Here is a 24,420-nt window from a genome sequence, read left to right on the forward strand (position 1 = left end):
TCAATGCTGTCAACATTACTGCTATATTTTAGGACCATGTGGAGGACATGTTCCGGTTTGTGACCTTTTATCTCATGTTTGCCGTCGTGATGGCCCAGGTTATCATAGCCTGCATCATCGACAAGCAACCTGTAGGGGCAGTGCCAGTGGAAGATGAGGTGAAATATGAGAGCTTTTCTTTATGATGGTCCTTCATTGGTCCTTCATTGAAAATAGCAGGAAAAAACTTAATGTCTTATGGTAAAATGGGCAAGATATTACAGTAGATCTTTGTTAAATTGTTGTAGAGCAAATTACTGTTCACTATTTTTTCAGTTTTCCATGATTTGAGATGTTAAATGGTGACTGTGGCTTTATTATTTTCAGAACCCTTGTCCAGAATGGAATGTATCATTCATCTCAAGGGTGACATTTTGGTGGTTTACCAGGTATCTGTTTGTCATTAATTGAAATGTCACTTCTAATCAAAATACTCAATGTGATTTTACTCTACTTATACACTTACACCTTAGTAGACAGATAAACCTCTTGATACAGTAATAATTGTATTTTGCATTATGGACTTATAGATGCTTTTACACCACCTTTTTGACCATATCTTTTTTTTAAGCGATGAACGCGCACATTTAGAATGTATGCTTCTGTTTTTTCCAGCCTGGTTATTCAGGGCTACAAGCGTGCCCTGGTGGCCACAGACCTGTGGAATCTCAACCCAAATGACAAGTCTCGAAATATAATGCCCAAGTTTGATCACAACTGGCAGAAGGAGCTTCAAAGATGGAGGGAGTATGTATTTGCTTGATTTATCATTCATCTGTACTGGTAAAGAGCTGAATTTTAATAACTTAGCAAGAGTTTTATCTTCAGTCTTAACAATTACCCAATTGCGGGAAGCCCAGCACAAGTTAAATTGCCATAGTAACCGGCCAGCCAACATTTTTTAATTATAAAACATCTCTTTTGTATATGGTCAAGAACAAATAAACAATTCCTATAGAGAACAGATCTATATAGAGAATCATGTTAAAATGTGTTTGGGAAAGTGAGAGTGGCCAATAGCTTAAAAACGAAACATTGAAGAATATTGTTACTTGAGATGAAATAACTATGAATAAAGTGATCATGACAACTGTTGAAAAAGAGATCACATTGTTATTTTAAGACTATATTCATTAATTATTGCTTTTGTTCAGGTGTGCCACCAATGCTAAACCATCATCTAACAGTGCATCGCGAGAGGTTGAAATGAAGGATATGAGTGGAGGGGCGAGTAAGGACATCAAGGACACCCCAGAAGTTCAAACTATCCAGCAGGAGTGCAAGAAGGAGAATCCACGCCTGTTTAGGGCCATGGCTAAAACATTCTGGTTCAAGACTCTATGTGCTGCAGGCTTCAAGCTTGTCTTTGATATGCTGCAGTTTGTTAGCCCTCTGCTGTTAAAGTAAGTACTAGAGTTGGATATGTTTTTTATGTTTGTCTGTTACTTATTTGTGGTGCATAAGGTATGTTTTTTCTTTGTGGAAAGTTTAGCCTAATGTAATTGTTTATCCAACAAAACTATCGTAATTGGAATAAATAAGACAAATATTCAGCTTGTTACAGAATTATGTCTGCTGTCTTGTTCTAAACTGTTTGTTTGTTTTCTCCGTGGCTAGGTTCCTGATTGGTTACACAACAGACAAGAGCCAGGAGACGTGGAAGGGTTACTTCTACGCATCTCTCATGTTGGCCGTTGTCATGTTCCAGTCAATCATCTCACACCAGTACTTCCATGCCTGCACGGTCGTTGGCATGCGTCTCCGCACCGCAATCATCGGATCTGTATATGAGAAGGTAGGACTGTATTAACATGGATAAGTTCCTCAAGTTATTTCCATGAAATTGTGACAAAAGGATAGCCTACATAAACTGAAAGCTATTCATTGCTTCAAATTTAATAAAAGATACCATGAGTGACCATCTGGTTTGCCTTGAAATGGCATAATGGCATGTAACTTCATGTACTGTATAAGTTATGTTCACATGAGATATGATCCAATATTATTGCAACTCTTTGTTGTTCCAGATGTTGAAGCTGTCAAATACTGCGAGGCGTTCCTCCACCGTGGGCGAGATTGTGAACCTGATGTCAGTGGATGCCCAGCGTTTCAACGACATGATGACTAACATCCACATGATCTGGTCAGGCCCTGTACAGATCACAATATCCATTATCTTTCTCTGGAGAACGCTAGGACCTTCCATCATGGCAGGTAAGGCCTGTAAAGATCACCATCTCCATTGTTTTTTCTTCTGAAGGATACTCTGACCGCCAACAAAGTAGGTCAGGCCCATCACATATTGTTTCTTTTGAGGAAACTTGGGCCATCATTATGGCAGGTAAAAATCACCATTAATATTGTGTTGTTATGGAGAACACTCAGATTATTTATCATGGCAGTTAAGACCTGTATCGGTCACCAACTCCATTGTCTATCTTTTGAGGACACTAGAACCTTCCATCCTGACAGTTTTAGGCCATATCATATGGTCACCATCTTATTGAAGAACACTAGGGAGCTGCATGGTAGGTACAAGCATGAACAAACATTTCTGACCACCTTCCCTTTTAAGTGCTTAACTGTTGTATCTTTGAGTACAATTCATCTTGGCCTGTGATGTATTTAGAATTGAATTTAAGCTGTTATTACCATACTTTATATCCCTCTTTTGATAGATGATATTTCTATGACTAATGCACGCTTTGTATTTCATGATTCTTCAAATTTCTCTAAGTGTAGTGACTGATTATTTACACTCTTAAATCCCTATTGTAGGTGTTGGAGTGATGGTGGTGATGATTCCACTGAATGCTGTTGTTGCTAACAAGGTGAAGGAGTACCAGGTACAACAGATGAACCTCAAGGACAAGCGCATCAAGATGATGAACGAGATTCTCAATGGAATCAAGGTAAAACTACACAATATAAACCTAACTTACATAATTGAGTATATGTGGTGATTATTTTTATTATAACTTGCATTAGAGGGCTGTATAATAGGTTTTTTTTCTTCACATCGGAATTAACTTTAATCCTTTTAAATATAATTTGATATATTGTTTATTTATCCACTAATAACATCATTTTCTCAGTTATACACGTTTTAATATTACAAAATTATAAACTCAAAATGAACCTTTGATATGAATGAATTTAAATTCAGCCAACTACGTCTAAAGTAACTAATATAATTTCTATGTAAAGTCCTTGTAATTTTGTAAAAAAGTCACAGTTCAGACAACACTGCAGCCTTATATAGTAATCCAACGACCGGCAGGGTGGCATGAAAATACTTTGTAAAATACGAAAACGGCCAAGATAACCGTTCAAACTGATGAACAACCGTTCACTAACTAATATTATTCAGACATAATAATAACATAACAAATATATGTAATCATATGTGGCATCCTTCGCAACAATATATGATTTGTTAGTTCCCATTTATTTACAATTCAACAAATAAATGCTTCACACTTTTGACACAGTATGAGCATGGTAAAGAGTAAATGAAATTAGTGAAAGCTCCTGAATGTAACCTTTCTACCTTCCTGCTCTAGGTGTTGAAGCTCTACGCATGGGAGCCATCGTTCGAGAAGAAGGTTCTGGAGATCCGGAACAAGGAATTGGCAGTGCTCAAGAGGATGTCGTATCTCAACGCTTGTACCACCTTTATGTGGACTGTCGCTCCTGTTCTGGTATGGCTGGCTTAATATATGTTTACACTTGTTATACCCCCACAAACGAAGTTTGAGGGGGTATATAGGAGTGAGCTTGTCGGTCCGTCTGTCCGTAAGTCGGTCTGTCGGTTTTCATGGTTTCCGGACGATAACTCATGAAAGGCTAGACAGATTTGAACAATTTTTGGTACAAAGGTGTAACATCAGAAGATACAGGTCAAGTTCGATATTGGGGCTGGTGGGGCCAAGGTCAAGGTCACTGTTACTAAAAATAGAAAATGGTTTCCGGACGATAACTCATGAAAGGCTTGACAGATTTGAACATTTTTTGGTACACAGGTGTAACATCAGAAGATACAGGTCAAGTTCGATTTTGGGGCTGGTGGGGCCAAGGTCAAGGTCACTGTTACTAAAAATAGAAAAACGGTTTCCGGACGATAACTCATGAAAGGGTTGACAGATTTGAACATTTTTTGGTACACAGGTGTAACATCAGAAGATACAGGTCAAGTTCGATTTTGGGGCTGGTGAGGCCAAGGTCAAGGTCACTGTTACTAAAAAAAGAAAAACGGTTTCCGGACGATAACTCATGAAACGCTGAATGGATTTGAATAATTTTTGGTACACAAGTGTAACATCAGAAGATACAGATCAAGTTTGATATTGGGGCTAGTGGGGTCAAGGTCACTGTTACTAAAAATAGAAAAATGGTTTCCAGATGATAACTCATGAAAGGCTTGACGGATTGGAATTTTTTTTGTACACAGGTATAACATCAGAAGATACAGGTCAAGTTCGATAGATCCTTCAAAAACTAAATGAGCAAATATTTACCTTAAAAGTAATTGACACTTGGAAAGATGAACAAACAAAACAAATCCAGCATGCTTCATTTGAACCAGATGCCAGTGGAATACCAGCAGAACTTAAGTATGGCATATTTGCCCCAGTAGTGCTTATTACAAATATTGACCTGTCAGATGGACTTGTTAATTCGGCTACAGGAACAGTCCCGGGATTTATTCCCAGGTGGATAAGGATGCATTCAAGCCCAAATATGTACTTGTAAAATTTGATGATGATCGTGTTGGAAGAAAAGCTCATGAACGCTTATTCCAGAAGAGATCAGCTAGTTTTTCTTGTCAGCAGTGTAACTTCTAAATTACTCAACAGATTTAAATAAAACAATACATGCATGATAAAAGAAGATGCAGTGTGCAGTAACCTTGGAGTTATGGCCTCTTTTCAAAGGAATGGTTTGCCATTCCTGTGTCCAGGCGGCATTTGGGGGTATTCGTCACTCCTGTGACAGCTCTAGTTTTTAACAAAGACTGTCATATAGTCTTAATAGAGGTAAGTGCCTGAAAGCACGAAAGCACATGAGGGCTATTCGATTTAAACATATAACCCCAGGGGAAGGCATTTTTTAATTATACCACCCGCCTACAAAAGCAATTTAAACCTTTTGTGGTCCAAATCAGTGGAAAAAGATACCCACCCATATACTATTAAAACGATGCCTTCCCCTCGTGGGTTATATGCTTTACTGGAATAGCCCTGACAATATTTGTTTTTAAATGACAATGAATAGGATATCTAGAAGTCTCCGTTTATGACTACAATGTTACTACTATATATATTCAGGTGTGCCTGGTGACATTTGCGGTGTACGTGCTGGTGGACTCGAGCCACATCCTAGACGCTGAGAAGGCATTCGTCTCCCTCTCCCTCTTCAACATCCTACGCTTCCCCCTCTCCATGCTCCCACAAGTCATCTCCAGTGTTGTACAGGTACTTTAACACTTGTTTTAAGTCAATGGCATACAGGTTCACTCAGACTTGTCAAAGTCAACAATACCATTGTTGAAAGTTTTCCGTATTATGACAGGATTTCAAATGGTCTGATTGGCTCATAAAGATGGAACGTTGTAGTGTGGCAGATTACACTTTTTGTGGGAAGACAATCCCCAACAAATTAAATGAAAAGAAAGTTTTACAACTTGCAACATCTATTGAATTTTATTTCTATAATTTCTTTACAAGGTTATAATGGTTATTTGCTAATATATTTTGTGGCTTAATTTCCGGAGATTCCCTGGACCAACCAGAGGCCTAGGCGGCCTCCTGGCCCCAACAAAACTTTCAGTATTTTGCAAATTTGAAACTTTCACCCATGCAGTACTGGCATGCTCATGTCTTTGTCAACAGCATAATTTGTATGTTCAGTACTTTCATACTTGCCTCAGGTTAAGGTACTCATATGCTTTTCTTAGTTAACATTGTACCAATACATGCACATGTCTCAGTTATCCTAGTACAGGTACATTCAAAATGTCTCAATCATCATTGTACAAGTACATTCACAAAAGCATCCACCATGGCCGCTCTCGTAAGGTTCTTTTCAACCCTTGTGCAGGGTGTTCTGTGGAAACTTGGCAAAGCTTCTTTCCGCAAAAAAACCTATGCAAGGGTTGGGATGAACCTACCTTAGACTGTCGGCCATGGAACATAAGGGCTGAAAAAATGTTGGTAAGCTTAATGTTTCAGCATCTACATTTTTAGAACCAAATTACCTTTGCTGTTGATTGTAAATTATTTTACTTTGAGATGTTGAACACCTTTGCTTATGTCCAGGTGCGTGTGTCCCTAGAGAGATTGTGCAAGTTCCTTGGCAACGATGAGCTCAACCCCAATGCTGTACAGAATGACCCTGATGCAAGTGAGTGGCAGATTATTGATATATCTGACCTGTGTCAGGTTAATGTACCTGTTTGTTTATAAATAATGGGGAGTGCATATTGAAATGAAATAATCGTTAAAAGGATATGCAATTCAGTTATACAAACTATTTGACAACTAAACAGTCAAGATGTCAGGATGTGGGGAAGATGTCACAGGGCACGTGCACATCTTTGATGCCTCTGAATTATGTTGGACTATAACAAAGATATTTATAAATAGAATTCACGATTTGCATGTGCAAATTGGGTGTTTTGAAAAACATGAATGTAAACAGCAAATAACTTGGCAGGTCAAGTAAGATAGCATAATTATTAGTAATAATTTTATGTACATGTGTTTTCGCGAGGGTGACTTCAGGCATGCATCATTATTTTGATATTAGTTTGTTTTTAGATCATTTCAAACTAAAAACACTCATCTATGTCATCTTTCTTTTGACAAAATTTAGCAAAACTTTTGTGTGTTTTTATAATGCATTATTTTGTCCAGACATATATTTACTAAAAACGTGCTTAAGAAATTTAATGTAAAATCTATACCCTCTTATACAATATTACCGTATATGTCTTCAATTTGGCTTGTCAGTTAAGGGGAGAAATCAATTTTTATGCACCCGAAGGTGGGCATATTAAAATCACACCGTCCGTCGGTCTGTCCGTCCGTCCGTCTGCCGACTCAATAACTCAGAATATTATGGACAGATTTTAAAATAACTTGCCACATGTGTTCGGCATACCAGGACGACGTCTCGCGTGCAAGAACCGTGTCCCTACCTCAAAGGTCAAGGTCACACTTAGTGTTAATTCACCATGGCATGCTGCATATAACGACTTAGAGTATAGGTTGTTGTGTCCGGGCTGTAACTTTCCCTTGTATGGACAGATTTTAAAATAACTTGCCACATGTGTACGGCATACCAAGATGACGTGTCGCGTGCAAGAACCGTGTCCCTACCTCTAAGGTCAAGGTCACACTTGGGTGTTTATTCACAATGAAATGCTGCATATAAGGACATAGAGTATCGGTTGTCGTGTCCGGGCTGTAACTTTCCCATGTATGGGCAGAATTTAAAATAACTTGCCACATGTGTTCGACAAACCAAGACGACGTGTCACGTGCAAGACCCATGTCCCTACCTCTAATGTGAAAGATACACTTTGTGTTTATTCACAATGGAATGCTGAATATATGGACATAAGAATGTAGGTTGTCAAGTATGGGTGGTATTTTTTTATGTTCAAAATAACTTGCCATATGTATTTGTTTGATCTTTTCATGTACTGACCTTGTTCATAGGTCAATGTCACATTCGGGGGCTTTCGTCACATACTGTGACAGCTCCTGTTTATAATATCTCTTCAACTTAGCTTCCTGTTGAATGGGAGAAATCTATTTCAAAAGCATCGCTTCAATAAACAACATTACAATTTAATAAATTGATGCTATATTAATATTTCAGAGCATGCTGTGTCTATCAAGGATGGTGAATTTTCATGGGAGAAAACTGGGATATCTACACTAAGAGAGTATGTACAGAATTATTTACCCTTTACTTCTCTTTGCTAAAAACAGCTAATAATAAAGTTTCCTAAATATTATTCTTGGATTATATGTCACGGGTCGAGCAGCTCTTCTATAATTGGCAGTCCGAATGATCAGCATATTTTTTGTTGACTAAAGAGCAAGAAGGTACCTTAAAGCTTAATGCATGCAAAAACTTATTGTCTTTTCTTTGTTTGTTTGTCTTAGCGATAGTTTGTTGATCCTACATTGTTGACGTCACAAAATCTCAACAAAAGTGGGCCATTTCTGATAAGCAATCATGATGTTGATTGCAGTATGAAGTTGATTCATCTGTTACGGCATTTTATTATGCCCCCAAATGTGGGCATATTAAAAATGCACCATCCGTCCTTCTGTCCGTCCGTGTGTCCGATAACTCGTGTCCGGGCTGTAACTTTCCCTGGTATGGACAGATTTTAAAATAACTTGCCACATGTGTTCCACATACCAAGACTACGTGTCACGTGCAAGACCTGTGTCCCTACCTCTAAGGTTAAGGTCACACTTAGGTGTTTATTCACAATGGAGTGCTGCATATAAGGACATAGAGTATAGGTTGTCGTGTCCGGGCTGTAACTTTCCCTTGTATGGACAGATTCTAAAATAACTTGCCACATGTGTTCCACATACCAAGACAACGTGTCGCGTGCAAGACCCGTGTCCTTACCTCAAAGGTCAAGGTCACACTAAGTGTTTATTCACAATGGAGTGCTGCATACAAGGACATAGGGTATAGGTTGTCATGTCCGGGCTGTAACTTTCTCTTGTATGGACAGATTTTAAAATTACTTGCTACATGTGTTCCACATACGAAGACGACATGTCGTGTGCAAGACCCATGTCCCTACCTCTAAGGTCAAGGTCACACTTAGTGTTTATTCACACGGGAATTCTGAATATAAGGACATAACAGTGTAGGTTGTCAAGTATGGGTGGTATTTTTTTATGTTCACAGGCAATTTAAAATAACTTGCCATATGTATTTGACACGTAAAGGCAAGATCAACTTTTCATGTACTGACCTTGTTCGTAGGTCAATGTCACATTAGGGGGCATTAGTCACATACTGTGACAGCTCTTGTTTTCTTTTGCGTTTTACATTTAGTTTACGACAACCTTTGAACATATTAGCACATAATCGGTGTCTTAGTAAACAGTCTGTTTGACGACTTCAAACTTAAAATACACTGAAAGATATTTCATATCAAACTGGAAAATTGATAATTGGGTCGTTCGAAACATCGGTTCCCTCGAGGATTTGGCTCGGTCCCTGGCGACCTCGAGCAATCGCAGTTTTACTGTATTTCATTTCTATTGTGTTTACTCATGATAGAGATATATTATATAAAAGAAACCATTCAATATTGTCAACTCTAATGCTGACTGTTATGCTTGTATTTGCAGCATCAATTTGGATGTGCCAGTTGGTAGCCTGGTGGCAGTTGTGGGCACCGTGGGATCCGGCAAGTCCTCAATGCTCCAGGCTGTCCTCGGTGAGATGGAGAAGATACACGGCAATGTTACTGTCAAGGTACATCACACATCTTCTGTCCACATTATTGAACAAAGTTCTGCTACACAGAACAAGTTAAAACTTACATACAAGGTGCTCTGGTTAGCGCAGTGGTTAGCTCGCTCACTTCTCACCTAGGTGCCTCAGGTTCAACATTCGGCTAGGGTGCATGTGAATTTGATTAGTGGTCACCAAGTTGAACAAGTGGGTTTCGTCCATGAACTCTGGTTTTCACCACAACACAACACCATACTCTCCCATAAAATCGTGCCAAAGAGAGTGATTAATTAAATGTTATAATTTCTTTCATTGTAAAATAAATAAATTTAAACAAAGGCTGTATCTGCCATGATTCTGGAAAAGCTGTTTGTGTCCTATTTGTTTAAGAGATGAAATGGATTCTGCTTCCTTTATACAGGGTTTCCCGCTGGCGATCGCCATTGTCGCCATTTGCGACAAAATCGCAAAAGTGGCGACAACTTTACAAAAATGACGTAAGTGGTGCCCATGCGGCCTGCACGATAATCGATTCTGTCACTGTCATAAATCAAGCGCATCTGCTGGTGCCACAACAAAAAATAATACGATAATTAGGGCAAGCAGTCACGGCCCAGTCAACACCTCGCTAATTATTGCAAAATTTTATTGCTTTCACGGATAAACAATGACATCCTTTAACTGTTATGTCTCTTATTAGCAAAACAATTTTAATATTTAGCTCAACAGCTTTGTTGTTGCGTAATTATCGTATTAGTTTTTAAAAATGCAAATCAAAGAATTTTATGTTGTCGGTAAGTCACGTGATATGCAAATTTCGTAATGACGTTTACGCGCTAAAAATAGATTTGCTTTCGGTTTTGTCGCAATTTGTAATTGCTATAAATGCAGCATTTTAAGGGTTGAAAAAGATTAACAGAAATCATTGGGTATGCTTACAAATAAATAGAATTAAACCCCATTTGATAAGGCTTCTAATAAGTTGGCTGGTGTAAAGAGTAGGTAGACGAATTTCTATTAGAAAAGTTATGGCCCTAGTTTGACAATGTATTTTTGTTTGAGTTTTCATTTATTTTAAATTCATCTCATAATTTCACAATTGTATTCTTTAATGCTATGACACTATTGTATGCAGGCATTAGACTGAAATCAACATATTGATGTTTATGTCACATTTTTTGCAATATTTTCATATATTTTTTAATTATAAACTAGTCCATATACAATGTATTTTGTCAATAGAATAACAACTTGATTATATCTTGTGCTTCATTTACAACAAAATGTTATGTTTTTGCAATTTAAGGCTCTTAAAATGCTTAAACCCCATGAGCTTCAGGGGGCTTCGCCGTAAGGGGGCCTTTCGCGGCCCCCTTAACCCCCCTCGAAAAAGTGGCGACAACTTTTTAGAACCCAGGGGGAACCCTGTTTATATAAACATATCTCTGAATATACATCATCTTAAATAACACAAGTTACATGTTACTCCCAGGGTTCGCTGGCCTACGTATCTCAGCAGGCGTGGATTCAGAACGCCACCCTGCAGGACAATGTTTTGTTTGGAAAGTCTGCTGATGTGAGTCGCTACCAGGAGGTGATTCAGGCCTGTGCTCTACAGGCTGACCTTGACATCATGCCTGCTGGCGACCAGACGGAAATCGGAGAAAAGGTAATGTGCAGAGATCAGCATTACAGTAAATCGCATTCCCATTCTGAAGCCCTGTTAAGATTTTATAATGTTCGGTTTATGACTGATTCTTTTGTAATGTTACTCGGCCAATATATTTAATAATAAAAAAAAGTTGGCTTAACAGTCTGTGTCAAGATGTAGAAGAATTGGCTTATTTCTCTGTGCTTAAACCAATTTCCATTTAAATGACGATAATTATTTATAAAAGGCCATTTTATGTATAATGTTACCTTTGTTTATGATTGCATATGGTTAAGAACTCTTTTTTTGATAAAATAAAATTAAATGTAATTTCAAATCGTTTTTCAGGCATATAATAAAAATAAAATGTTTGTTTCAGTGTAAGGTCGCAATTATTACAATTAGTGATTCTTAGAAAGTCAGAACGAGTACTTGATAATAAGAGCTGAATCTGATGTACTTGATGAGACAATGATCCGATTGTATCTGTGTACCCTTCTCATTAACCCGGAGTTTGTCCTCAAGTTTATTACCCCCGATTGTGAGATGAAGTTTCACAGAATTGATGATTTCAACATCCTTTTTGTATAGATCTGGTCTGTGAAGTCTTGGTTAACACAGACATAAGGATGTACTTTATGCAGGGCTTCCATTCAAGTAACTGTCAACATTTTCAATCCTCACTTCCTTATCATTAAAAAGTACATCATTAGTGCACTATTTTTGAAAATAAATTTGATTAAAGTGGGGCTTTATTTTTAGAGAAGTTTAAATAACATTTCCTCTAAAAGTGACACATCAGAATTTGCTTCATCTCAGATGACATCAGTGTTTGCTAGAGAATGTGGTAAACCTTGTCATTCTTCATCTGGAAAAAAATGGCCTATTCCCTTGAAAGTTTTCTGTGGCAATTTGGGATTGTTACTAATATCTCGAATACCCAGCGTTTAATACTTGAGACATCAGACGATTAAGTCAGACAACTCTGTATGATCCAAGTTCATATTATGGCCCTAGATTGATTTAGATTGTTTGGTTATAGTTTTAGGGCAAGTTTGGATTTTTACTCATATCTTTGTAAAACTGATATAAATCAAAGGATATTTCACACAGTTGATCAGGGCCTTTAGACAATTATGTTAGACAACGGCCTGTGATTGTCTATTACCTTTAAAATTATGAAAGTTGGGATGTTTAGTCTTATCTCAAAAAAACACAGTCATTCAGATGGCTAGATACTTCTCACATTTGTTTGAACCATCAGAAAATTAAGTTAATTTTGAATGCAAATTATGGCTCCTGATTGACTAATGATGTTAGGTTTAAGTTTTTTGGAACAGCACTTTCGACCATATCTCAAAAATTGTTCATTCAATTGACATCATACTTCATACACGTGTTTAGGGCCATCAGACAATTCAGTTAGACAGCTCTATATGATCCTATATACAGAATGTGGCCCCTGATTGGCGAAGAAAGTCTTCGGCATTTTGGGACTTTTGATCATGTCTAAAAAATTGTTAGTGCAACAGACATAGTTATTTACATTAGAGTTCAAGGTTGCAAAAGAACGATTTAAGTTTACTCCTAGCTCAGTGTAAGGTACAGCTGCCATCTTTGACATGCACACATGTGATCAATAATGGATGCTATTCAGTTGTATACCTCATACACCGGTCTTACAATAGCTTTTGTAAAACATGATGGTTTCATCATTGCCATATCTTTTCAGGGCATTAACCTTTCTGGGGGCCAGAAGCAGCGTGTTAGTCTTGCGAGGGCTGTATACCAGGATAGGGACCTGTACTTACTGGACGACCCTCTCAGCGCAGTAGACTCACATGTCGGCAAACATATTTTTGACAACATCATCGGCCCTAATGGACTTCTCAAACACAAGGTTTGCAGATGTTTTCTGTATTTTCAAAATTATGTTTTGTTATTTACAGGGTTGATATATTCAGGATAAATCCTCAATGCAAGACCTTGATTTACTATTAATGTTTAGCATTTTTATTTGAGATTCTGTCTCAGAAAAGCAAAAAAAAAAAAAATGTACCGTAAATCTATGTGTACTTATCTCATCTATTACAGGTGTATTAATAATGTTCAAACCTATTTAAGTAACATATACAGCAATTTACATTGCTTTGTAAATTGCAAATTTTATTATAAAACAAATTTCACATCTGGTGTATTTTTAAAGGGGTCGTGTTTAATAGGGCTAGACACCCTGATGGTCCTTAAATCGGCAAAAAAAATACAGTATTTCCTCAAAACAAGCCTAGAATTTTCAATGCGAGCTAGTAGGAAGCCAATTATTCATCACATTGACATAAAATTGTTAAATCATCTGTGTTTCCCTGTTTGAAATAGCACATAATGGTTAACAAGTTTAAATCATATATGTGCAAATAAATATACCGACGCTATTTTAATGATTAAAAAAATACTGGGATTGACATGGTAGACATCCACATTAATTTCGAATAGAAAAAAATGCATAAATTGCGAAAGATGCATGAGTTGTTAGCGATGTGATTGCAATCATATCATCTGCTGTCAAGCCCCATTTAATTACTTTTTAGCTTACCTGACCACTTGGTGGTCAAAGGTGAACTTTAAAAATCTAGGTCAAAATGGAATATGGGTTACAGTACACAACTCGCGGAACTATCACTTTTCATTTTACTTGGCAGATTTTTTGGCATCGCGGACACGAAATCTAATTACCCAATATCCGCTTTCCTCCGCATTTACTCTTTTACACCCTCCAAGGCCGATAAGTGGACCGAAGAATTACCATCGCCGCGTTTTTTTTATGGAATGTGTTTTCTTTCTTTTTTAACAAGGAAAAACTAACAAATGTGAAAATAATTCACTATATTTTTATAAACGAGATAACTGCAAATGTAATTCGGTCATGAAAGGCTAGACAGATTTGAACAATTTTTGGTACACAGGTGTAACATCAGAAGATACAGGTCAAGTTCGATATTGGGGCTGGTGGGGCCAAGGTCAAGGTCACTGTTACTAAAAATAGAAAAACGGTTTCCGGACGCTAACTCATGAAAGGCTAGACAGATTCGAACAATTTTTGGTACACAGGTGAAATATCAGAAGATACAGGTCAAGTTCAATATTGGGGCTGGTGGGGCCAAGGTCAAGGTCACTGTTACTTAAAATAGAAAAACGATTTCCGGACGCTAACTCATGAAAGGCTAGACAGATTTGAACAATTTTTGGTACACAGGTGTAACAACAGAAGATACAGGTCAAGTTCGATATTGGGGCTGGTGGGGCCAAGGTCAAGGTCATTGTTACAAAAAATAGAAAAACGGTTTCCGGACGATAACTCATGAGAGGCTTGACAGATTTGAACAATTTTTGGTACACAGGTGTAACATCAGAAGATACAGGTCAAGTTCGATATTGGGGCTGGTGGGGCCAAGGTCAAGGTCACTGTTACTAAAAATAGAAAAACGGTTTCCGGACAATTACTCATGAAAGGCTAGACAGATTTGAACAATTTTTGGTACACAGGTGTAACATCAGAAAATACAGGTCAAGTTCGATATTGGGGCTGGTGGGGCCAAGGTCAAGGTCACTGTTACTAAAAATAGAAAAATGGTTTCCGGACGATAACTCATGAAAGGCTAGACAGATTCGAACAATTTTGGGTACACAGGTGTAACATCAGAAGATACAGGTCAAGTTCGATATTGGGGCTGGTGGGGCCAAAGTCAAGGTCACTGTTACTAAAAATAGAAAAACGGTTTCCGGACGATAACTCATGAAAGGCTAGTTTTTCTTGTCAGCAGTGTAACTTCTAAATTACTCAACAGATTTAAATAAAACAATACATGCATGATAAAAGAAGATGCAGTGTGCAGTAACCTTGGAGTTATGGCCTCTTTTCAAAGGAATGGTTTGCCATTCCTGTGTCCAGGCGGCATTTGGGGGTATTCGTCACTCCTGTGACAGCTCTAGTTTCAACAGTAGCAAGGTAAGAGCAAAGCATACAACTTCGAGTTCTGCTTTGAGGTCAATAAAACAACATGATCACTGTATGTGGGGAAACTAAATCAACAAAATCAACTCATAGAAGAAACTTGTGAACTCAAAAGAATGTTTAATTTTCAACTTATCATTGTAAATTATTGTTTTTCGTTAAATCGAGATTAAATATGTAGGTTGGGTGAAAAAGTAGGACATAGAAATATCTAATGAGCACAATAGAAATGTTATGACCAGAGTACCACATATCAGGTGAGCGATCCAGGGCAATGTAAGCACTCTTATTTTTGAAATCCCAGAAAAAGTTGCATTCATCAAGGATGGGCTTTCATGCCTATAATTGACATACAGACGTAATTGTCTGGCAGACATTGTGTTAAACTCTTGGAATGCCTCCGCTCTTTAAAATAGCTCTGCCATCTGTGTTCTCTAGTTATTATATTTAGTGCTGCTATCAGCATTCCCTTTAGTCTAGCTCAGAATGTATTACTTAAGATTAATGAAGTGTTTAAACTATTGGTAATTTAGATTAGTTGACAATTATTTTACAACAATGAGCAGTAGGTTCAAGCCCTCTCATTTTCCTGTGTCCTTAACTAGAACGTCTACGTGTCAAGTGATTTTTCTTCTCACTAAATAATCTGCTTATGGCATTGCCTGACTTAATAAGCCAACTCAGTAATTTACAAAGGGAGCAAATTTTTGTCCAGAATCTTAGTAATTCTGATTTTAGCAAATCTGTTTTTTTGAAAAAAAGTCGGATTTGATAGCGTTGTCACTGTGTTTTAGTTCAACATTGGCCTTTCCCAAAAAAGGGTTGAGATAATCAAATGAAACTCGGTCCACAGTTTGCCAGAGACTATATGCACATGTTCAGCATGTTGCTTTTGTTGCTTTACTCTTGCTTAAACAATTATGCAGTTATCCCTTGTTGGACTGAAAAAGTCATGAACATACTGGTGCACTTGTTAAACATTTTTAGACTGGTGCACTTGTTAAACATTTTAAGTTTTCTGTTTGGCCAAATGTTGACTGATTATTTTCATTACAGACTTGATTTTTTGAACCTACATGTCAATTATGGAAATGGAATAGGTGCAAGTTAGCTTTAATGTTACATCAAAAATACTCTGATGGGGGGATATAGTAATGGTAGGCGCGATTCCATGTGTGCGTCCGTCCGTCCCACATTCATTTCTTTGCATCTCCTCTTACATTTCTCATGCGATTTCTACCAAACTTTCACAGATTGATGATCATAAAGTGAAGCAGCGCATATTGTCTGGCTTTTGCGATTTGACCATTTGTGAAAAGTAATTGCCCTTTGCTTATTTTACATTTAAAATTAGTTTCTTCGCAACTCCTTTGGTTTTTCATGCGATTTCTACCAAACTTTCACAGATTGATGACTATATAGTGACGCAGCGCATTTTGTCGGGCTTTCCCGATTCGGCCATTTTTGAAAGAGTTATTGCCATTTGCTTATTTTACATTTAAAATTGGTTTCTTTGCAACTCCTCTTATGTTTTTCATGCAATTTCTACCAAACTTTCACAGATTGATGACTATATAGTGATGCAGCACATATTGTCGGGCTTTCGCGATTCGACCATTTTTGAAAGAGTTATTGCCCTATCTTTATTTTACATTTAAAATTGGTTTCTTCGCAACTCCTCTTACGTTTGTGACTATATAGTGACGTAGTGCATATTGTCAGGCTTTTGCAATTTGACCTTTTTTGAAAAAGTTATTGCCCTTTCTTAATTTTACGCATTTCTTATGTTCCTGAGAAACTACCCTTACCCATACATGTGATAATTTCTTGGGTCGATTCCGGGACACTCGTCGTAATGTCAACGCACACTAGGGGGGTTCGGGGGCATGCCCCCCCCCGGAATTTTTTTTAAATGGGGAACGTCTGTGGTGCATTCCATAGCATATCTGGGGCTATTTTAGTCGTTTTTAACGTCGGGAAAATGTACCTATTTTGACTGTCAAGACGTATTTTTTACCTGACATGGTTGTTTTTTTTCTGCATTTTCTTGAAAAAATAAAACCACCAGATATTTTCCCAGGCTTTAAATGAAGTGCTAACCAGGAGGATATGCAGTCTACTTTCGGTTTCATCAAAACAGGAAATAAACAACTATACGGGCACCTGTTTTCCCGCGCTTTTGAGAACATGCGTTACGAAATATTTATTTTTTCATCACATTTAAAACGTTTGCAATTAATGACACACAATATTTTCCAGACGATAAAGAAGATTTTTCAGTCGATGAGCTTTTTTCCGTTTGGAGATGCATATAATTTTGATAGAGACGTGTCAACAATCAGCTGTATAAAGCGATCACGTGACTTACCATGGTCACGTGATTAAAGCACTCTATATAACCATCTGTAAACCCCATATCGTCAGTTTTCTTTCGGCGTAAAAATACACACGATAGTTCGGAAACGGTCAAAACACTAAAATTCCTTGTTTTCCGTGTTTTAATTTTGTTTTTTTTACTCATTTTGTCACTTTCTTTGAACTTACCTTCATGCTCGTTTGTTGGTAAAATGTGTGAAAAATATCAATTCATCAATTAAAAGCTATCATTCATAAGACCAAACAAATCCATATGAAAACAATGAATTAGTATACAAGAACCCTCCCCCACTCGTTAAGCACAACAATAGGCCGATAGATCAATTATCGGGTGATTGACGATGACCTCGATGACACACGTACCAATCAACGGATTAGTGTCAACATGTCCTGTGTTTTACGACCAGTGTCCCGGACAGGCAAAATAGCTGACTTACAATGGTAAAATTAAGATAATCGATTCCGATTCCGAGATTATTTTTTTTTATGACTTTCCGGGACAAACATGCACTCTCCGTGACTCCGTGACAGAGATACGATTTCCGGGACAATCCCGGACGTCCGGGACGTTATCACATGTATGCCTTACCATTGATTGGCTTTCGTTACAAAAAATGCCCCCATGAGGTATTTATATGGCTGTCTGTGACTGCTCTTGTTTGATCTACCTTATTTTCCTCAAGGGTATGAAACGTATGTAGCTATTACAAAATATCATTCTTATTCCTCTTTTCTCCTCATTTTAAGGACCTGATCAACTGATATCACTGATCATTATTCAGTAAAATGCCTCAAGCTTTTGTTCCAATTTTTCAGTTGACCATAAACATGTCACACAACAATTTCATTATGTGCTTACCATTAAGTTTCACTTTTAATTGAACTAGATCTGTGGTAAATGTATTTATAGAAAGAACACTACCAGTACTAAGGCAGATAGTTCCCCATCAGTAGTAGTTCTCAGACAGTTGCAGTTTTTTTTAAGAGCAGTTAATTTTGCAATATTTTTTAAAGAAGACCAGTTGAAAGTTATTATAAAGACAATTTTATTCAGATATCTTTGAAATCCAGGAGAATATCGAAAGAAAAGAGACTGAGAACTACTCGCCTACTCGTTTATGTCTATTTGATGTTGTTATCTTTTTTTACCGTGAAACATATCCTTTCAGACACGTGTTCTGGTGACGCACGGTGTTGGTTTCCTGCCATACGTGGACACAATTGTGGTGCTAGTGGACGGCATGGTCTCAGAGATGGGCTCATACCGACAGCTCCTCTCCCACGACGGCGCCTTCGCTCAGTTCCTCAAGAACTACCTGTCAGAGGAGATGGAGAAGGAGAATGCTGGAGGTACATGATCTCACATACACTGTCAGCAGTTATAATTTGTTAACTATATTTTATTTATAGAACGGTTCAACAGACTGTAATCAAAATAATGCAATGTAACCTGAGATCCTTCGTACCATGAAAGTTCATACCCAGATATGTTTTGTACATCATCCCTAAAGGAGATTGACATATTGTAGCCATTGGGAAATTTACTTTGAGTGATCTCAAGCCACTGGGACATTTACCTTGAACATTTGGTACAATCTGGTCTGTTTAATGTGTATTCTTTTGAGAAAAAGCCATTCATGTTTTATAATTGTAGAGTTTTGTTCCTTGTTTCAGTTGAAACACAACACCAGAGGAGTGTTGAAGTACACTCATTTATCATCAGTATATATGAAGAACATTTGTAGGCTCAGAAAATATTTCCTGCACCATCTGCCTCCAGGTCACATTACAAAGTCACCTTGCCAACTGGCTCTTACGGCACTTTCAGAAAAATGTTACCTTGCTGACTGCCTCTTGCGGTACATTCACAACAATGTAACCTTGCAGACTCTCTATAGCAGTATTTTCAGTATTTTTGACTTCAAATGGTGAAGGTTAAAACTTTACCTTAAGAATTCAGGACCTTCAGGATTTATGTTCAGTTGATATTTAATATCAGAGTCCAAGGAAAAGTTAGATATAAGACTCTGATATATATGATACTTTATGAGACAACAACTTTTAAACTGAGGAGAGAATGTTTAGAATGATTTGTTCTGTTTTGTATTTTAACTTAAAAGATATCAAATATATTCCATGAAAGTGATTTGAAACATTCTGTCTATTGGAATAAGATGAGAAAAGAGACTCCATGACATTGGAATAAGATGAGAAAAGAGACTCCATTGTCATGACACCTTGTACATTGCAGATATTGAGCTGGATGTGGAGACAATCTCCCAGATAAGTTCCCTGATGAAGGACAGCAAAGTCTTACAGAAGTGAGTGAACAATAGTGACTAGCTTCTCATTGGCACGTTGTGCATGCATGGCCATTGAAACATAAGCTTTAACATTTTCACTATAAATGCTATTTTGCTGACTGCTCGTTTTTTAGCTCACCTGTCACATAGTGAAAAGGTGAGCTTTTGTGATCACAATTTGTCCGGCGTCCGTCCGTCTTCCATCCGTCCGTAGTCCGTCCGTAAACTTTTACTTTAAACGACATCTCCTCATAAACCGCTTAGCCAATTTCATCCAAACTTCACAGGAATGTTCCTTGGGTGGTCCCCTTTGAAAATTGTTCAAAGAATTGAATTCCATGCAGAACTCTGGTTGCCATGGCAACGGAAAGGAAAAACTTTAAAAATCTTCTCCTCCAAAACCACAAGGCCTAGAGCCTTAATATTTGGTATATAGCATCATCTAGTGGTCCTCTACCAAAATTGTTAAAACTATCCCCCTGGGGTCAAAAATGGCCCCGCCCCGGGGGTCACTTGTTTTACATAGACTTATATAGGGAAAACTTTAAAAATCTTCTTCTTAAAAACCACAAGGCCTAGAACCTTGAAAATTGGTATGTGTCATCATGTAGTGGTCCTCTACAAAATTTGTTCAAATTATTCTCCTGGGGTCAAAAATGGCCCCGCCCCAGGGGTCACTAGTTTTATTACATAGTGTTATATAGTAAATCTTTAAAAATCTTCTTCTCCGAAACTGTAAGGCCCAGGGCTTAGATATTTGGTATACAGCATCATCTAGTGGACCTCTACCAGATTTGTTCAAATTATTGCCACAGGGTCAAAATTGACCCCGCCTAGGGGGTCCTTGTTTTTACGTAGTGTTATATAGTAAATCTTTAAAAATATTCTTCTCCAGAACCGTAAGGCCAGGAGCTTAGATATTTGGTATACAACATCATCTTGTGGACCTCTATCAAAGTTGTTCAAATTATTGCCACAGGGTCAAAATTGGCCCCGCCTTAAAAATCCTCTTCTCCAAAATATAAGACCTAGAGCTTTCATATTTGGTATATAGTGTTACCTAGTGGACCTACACCAAAGGTATTCAAATTATTGTCCCGGGGTCAAATTGGCCTTGCTCAGGGGTCATTTGTTTTTACATTTTCTTGTCACTTAAACATCTTTTTGAAAGTAAAGGTCAGAATGACTCCATACTTGATATGTAGCATCCTTACATGGTCCTCTCTCAACTTTGTTCAAATGGTTTTGTTTGGCCCCTTTTAGGGGTCACCAGAGCAAAAAATAGAAAAACCTTTAAACAACTTGATCTTATTAACTGCTAGATGGATCTTCAAGTCTGAAGCATCCTAGCATGGGCCTCTGTCAGGTCTTTTCAAATAATTTTGTTTGGCCCCTTTTAAGGGCCACCAGAGCTAAAATTAGTAAAAAAAACTTAACATTTTCTTCGCATGAACCCCTTGATAGATCTTCAGCAAATTTGGTTTGAGGTGTCCTTGCATGGACCTCTCTTAAATTTGTTCACATAATTTTGTTTGGCCCCTTTTAGCTAAAAATAGAGTAAAAAACGATTATTCTTGTGAACCTCTTGATGGATATTTACCAAATTTGGTCTGAAGCACCCTTGCATAGACTTCTCTCAAATGTATTAAAATAATTTTGTTTGGTCTCTTTTATTTTCATGTAGCTCAAATTACTAAGGTGAGCGATCCAGGGTCATCATGACCCTCTTGTTTAGGGTTTGTTATAGCTCCTAAGAAGATTCTAATAATTTAAAGGACCCTTTTTATGATATATATTAGAATAATAATTCAGTAAATTGTTTTCGGCCTGTGTGTGAATAAGTAAAAACATTGAATGTCGTAAGCATGTACTATTCAGTAGTGTTGGGAATCGGACAGAAAAATTACTATCGATAATCGGTTGATGAAACCGATCAATGATCGATTATTAATCGATTTAATCATTATTTAATTATCTTTGGTCATCATGTTTAGAGCATACAGATACATGCACCAGTTTTAAGTACCAATATTTCCTTACAATATTGTTTGTAGATTTCTTTGTATAAATTACATTAATTATTCAGAACTCGACTATCTTTTAGTGTTTACAAGTTAATGTTACAGAACATGATACTATATGCTTGTCTTACAATTAGTTTTGTAAACATGTGTAAAATAAACACAAAGAAATAATTATAGCATTAACCAGAAATAAGTTATTTAGTTGGTAGCGGTTACGTCCCTTGTTTCTATAATCGATTGTTCAAATTTCACTATCGATTGTCGCTGACGTAGGCCTTTCCGATCAATTGTCGATTATAATCGATCATCGGCACAACACTACTATTCAGTAAATTTTCATGCTGTTAACAACTGGCTTTTTGTACTACATACGCCTACAGGAGTCCAGTATGTTGCTACGTATGACACAATTTCAACTCATAAATCCTGTTATGAAGAAATTTATCCATCACAGACAAAACCTTCATAAATTATATCATTTTGCGACAAGCAAGTGACAACTGTAAGGGCCAGATATTCATTCTAAATCACCCTTAGCCAGCCTTCTGATAAATTCAAATAACCAAAAATGACATTGATATTGGTTTGACAAGTCTATTTTGATGTGTTTATCATACTACATCCCTCAAGTGCTTGTTTTTCGTGTAAATATGAAGCATTGTGCATTTCTGGTCATTTCCGTATGGATTTGCACAAAGTAGGCTTTGAAAAGTATATTAACAGATCGAAATTCATTGAAAGAAAATAATATATCAATAAAAATTGCTTCCCTTGTTCTTGAAAGAAAATATTGAATACTCTCACTGATCATGATTCTGATTAGAGATTAGTTATAATACCTCAGGGTTCAAAATTGGCCCCAGCACGAGGGTCATCTGTGTTACATTGATATGTAATAAAAACAATAAAAAATTGTAACATTGTATTGTAAGGTCAAAAACTTTTACTCAGGTGAGCGATTAAGGGCCAATCATGGCTCTCTTGTTTTTAAATTGTCAAGGGAATCAGCCGGATTTTGATTGAAATTGGCCTAATGTTATTTCAATCAAAACACACTAAAATCAATTTGTTTAAACTATAAATGAGAGAAATTGTGCTCCAATCGGGAAAGCATATAATTCAGAAGGAAACAAAAACATTAATTGGGTTTTATGTAGAAAATGTGGTAAACTGCTTCTCACTAAGCCAAAATTACATCCCCCTTCGGCTCGAGCTTCATGACATCACAAGTTTTAATAATGAACGCTCAAAGGACATAAGTATCTTTTTTAATAAAAATATCTTTAAAAAAAAACAGTCAAAACTGGCGGACACTGCTCTCCAAGCAGTATGCTTCTTGCAGAAAAAATGGTTGTGTCTTTCAATTTAAATGGTTGATTTAAAAAAATGAACCATAAATAGCAAATAATTTCCTTAAATCAACGAGCTGGAAACTTCATGGGAAACCCTGTCAGTTTTTCAGAGCTATTATGTGATCCAAATTTATCAGGAATTTCAAGCACTGAAGCACCCTGGTCACCTGCTGGGAGCTTTTCAACATGGGACACCTGATCAACAATGGATTAATTTCCTCAACAATGTGATCTTTTTTAATACTGGATAAAGTTCAATTCATTCAAATATGTAGCTAAATAAAGAAACTGGAAGTCATTTTTCGTAAAAAGTGGTTGCCAGGTGGGTTAAAATAACTATTCCTGAATAGCCTCCCAGTTGCAGTGTATTGCGCAGTTGGTTAATATATACCGCCAGATAAATATATCTGGTTATAGATAGATCTGGGTTGTGCTTGTAATGCTGTTATGTGAAGCATCTACAGTTGCCGGCATTGTTTGGATGCTTCAAGGACAAAGTTGGATATTTGAACCTTGAAAGGAAAAAAGAGTATATGATGCTGTATTCAAACTGTCATGGCCTTAACCGTCATGGCCTTGTAGCTTAATAATTAAAGCACTTTGAAATATAAAAGAAATATATGACTGTTTACAATGAACATGTATTGTAATTTGTAGCAAATTTAAACAATTCAACTTCGTTAGAAACAAATTAAATCTTCGTTTTTGACAAATACTATAAACTTGACAGGGAAAACATTTTTTATGTTTCTCCAGAGAGGTAGATATGTTTCTCCAGAGAGGTAGATTTGTTTCTCAAGAGAGGTAGATTTGTTTCTCCAGAGTAGATTAAGGTAGATTTGTTTCTCCAGGGAGGTAGATTTTTTTTTCAAGAGGTAGATTTCGATCCAGAGAGGTAAATTAGGATCAAGAGAGGTAGATTTAACAGAATTTGTGTATATAATGATCCTTTTGTGGTTGACAAAATAGTGCTCTCGCCAATTATTCATTTTCTGAAGATGTAGAGGCTAGAGCATAACAAATGGTTTTGTGGCTACAAAACAAACTTAAATCATGAAAATTTCACAAATAATGTGAGTAAACCAATTTTCACTTATCTCAAAATACACAACAACATAAATAGTCTAGGAAATGGGAAATCTTTTCACATTGAAATTGGGAAAGC

General features: G+C 37.1%; 1 protein-coding gene across 2 annotated transcripts in view; it reads left to right on the forward strand.

Annotated features, from left to right (window-relative positions):
• Positions 1–24,420, forward strand: part of LOC128211965 (multidrug resistance-associated protein 1-like) — a 37,965-nt gene that overhangs the window by 9,488 nt on the left and 4,057 nt on the right. For both annotated transcript variants that reach the window (XM_052917146.1, XM_052917156.1), the window contains exons 5-20: positions 33–158; positions 367–428; positions 655–786; positions 1,194–1,442; positions 1,657–1,834; positions 2,067–2,253; positions 2,818–2,951; positions 3,603–3,740; positions 5,367–5,513; positions 6,357–6,441; positions 7,924–7,990; positions 9,432–9,558; positions 11,030–11,206; positions 12,921–13,088; positions 18,746–18,926; positions 19,828–19,897. In XM_052917146.1, the coding sequence (XP_052773106.1) occupies positions 33–158; positions 367–428; positions 655–786; positions 1,194–1,442; positions 1,657–1,834; positions 2,067–2,253; positions 2,818–2,951; positions 3,603–3,740; positions 5,367–5,513; positions 6,357–6,441; positions 7,924–7,990; positions 9,432–9,558; positions 11,030–11,206; positions 12,921–13,088; positions 18,746–18,926; positions 19,828–19,897 (2,228 nt within the window). The remainder of the gene's footprint in view (positions 1–32; positions 159–366; positions 429–654; positions 787–1,193; positions 1,443–1,656; positions 1,835–2,066; positions 2,254–2,817; positions 2,952–3,602; positions 3,741–5,366; positions 5,514–6,356; positions 6,442–7,923; positions 7,991–9,431; positions 9,559–11,029; positions 11,207–12,920; positions 13,089–18,745; positions 18,927–19,827; positions 19,898–24,420) is intronic.

This window comes from Mya arenaria, chromosome 2 (assembly GCF_026914265.1).
Source record: "Mya arenaria isolate MELC-2E11 chromosome 2, ASM2691426v1".
NCBI lineage: Eukaryota > Metazoa > Mollusca > Bivalvia > Myida > Myidae > Mya > Mya arenaria.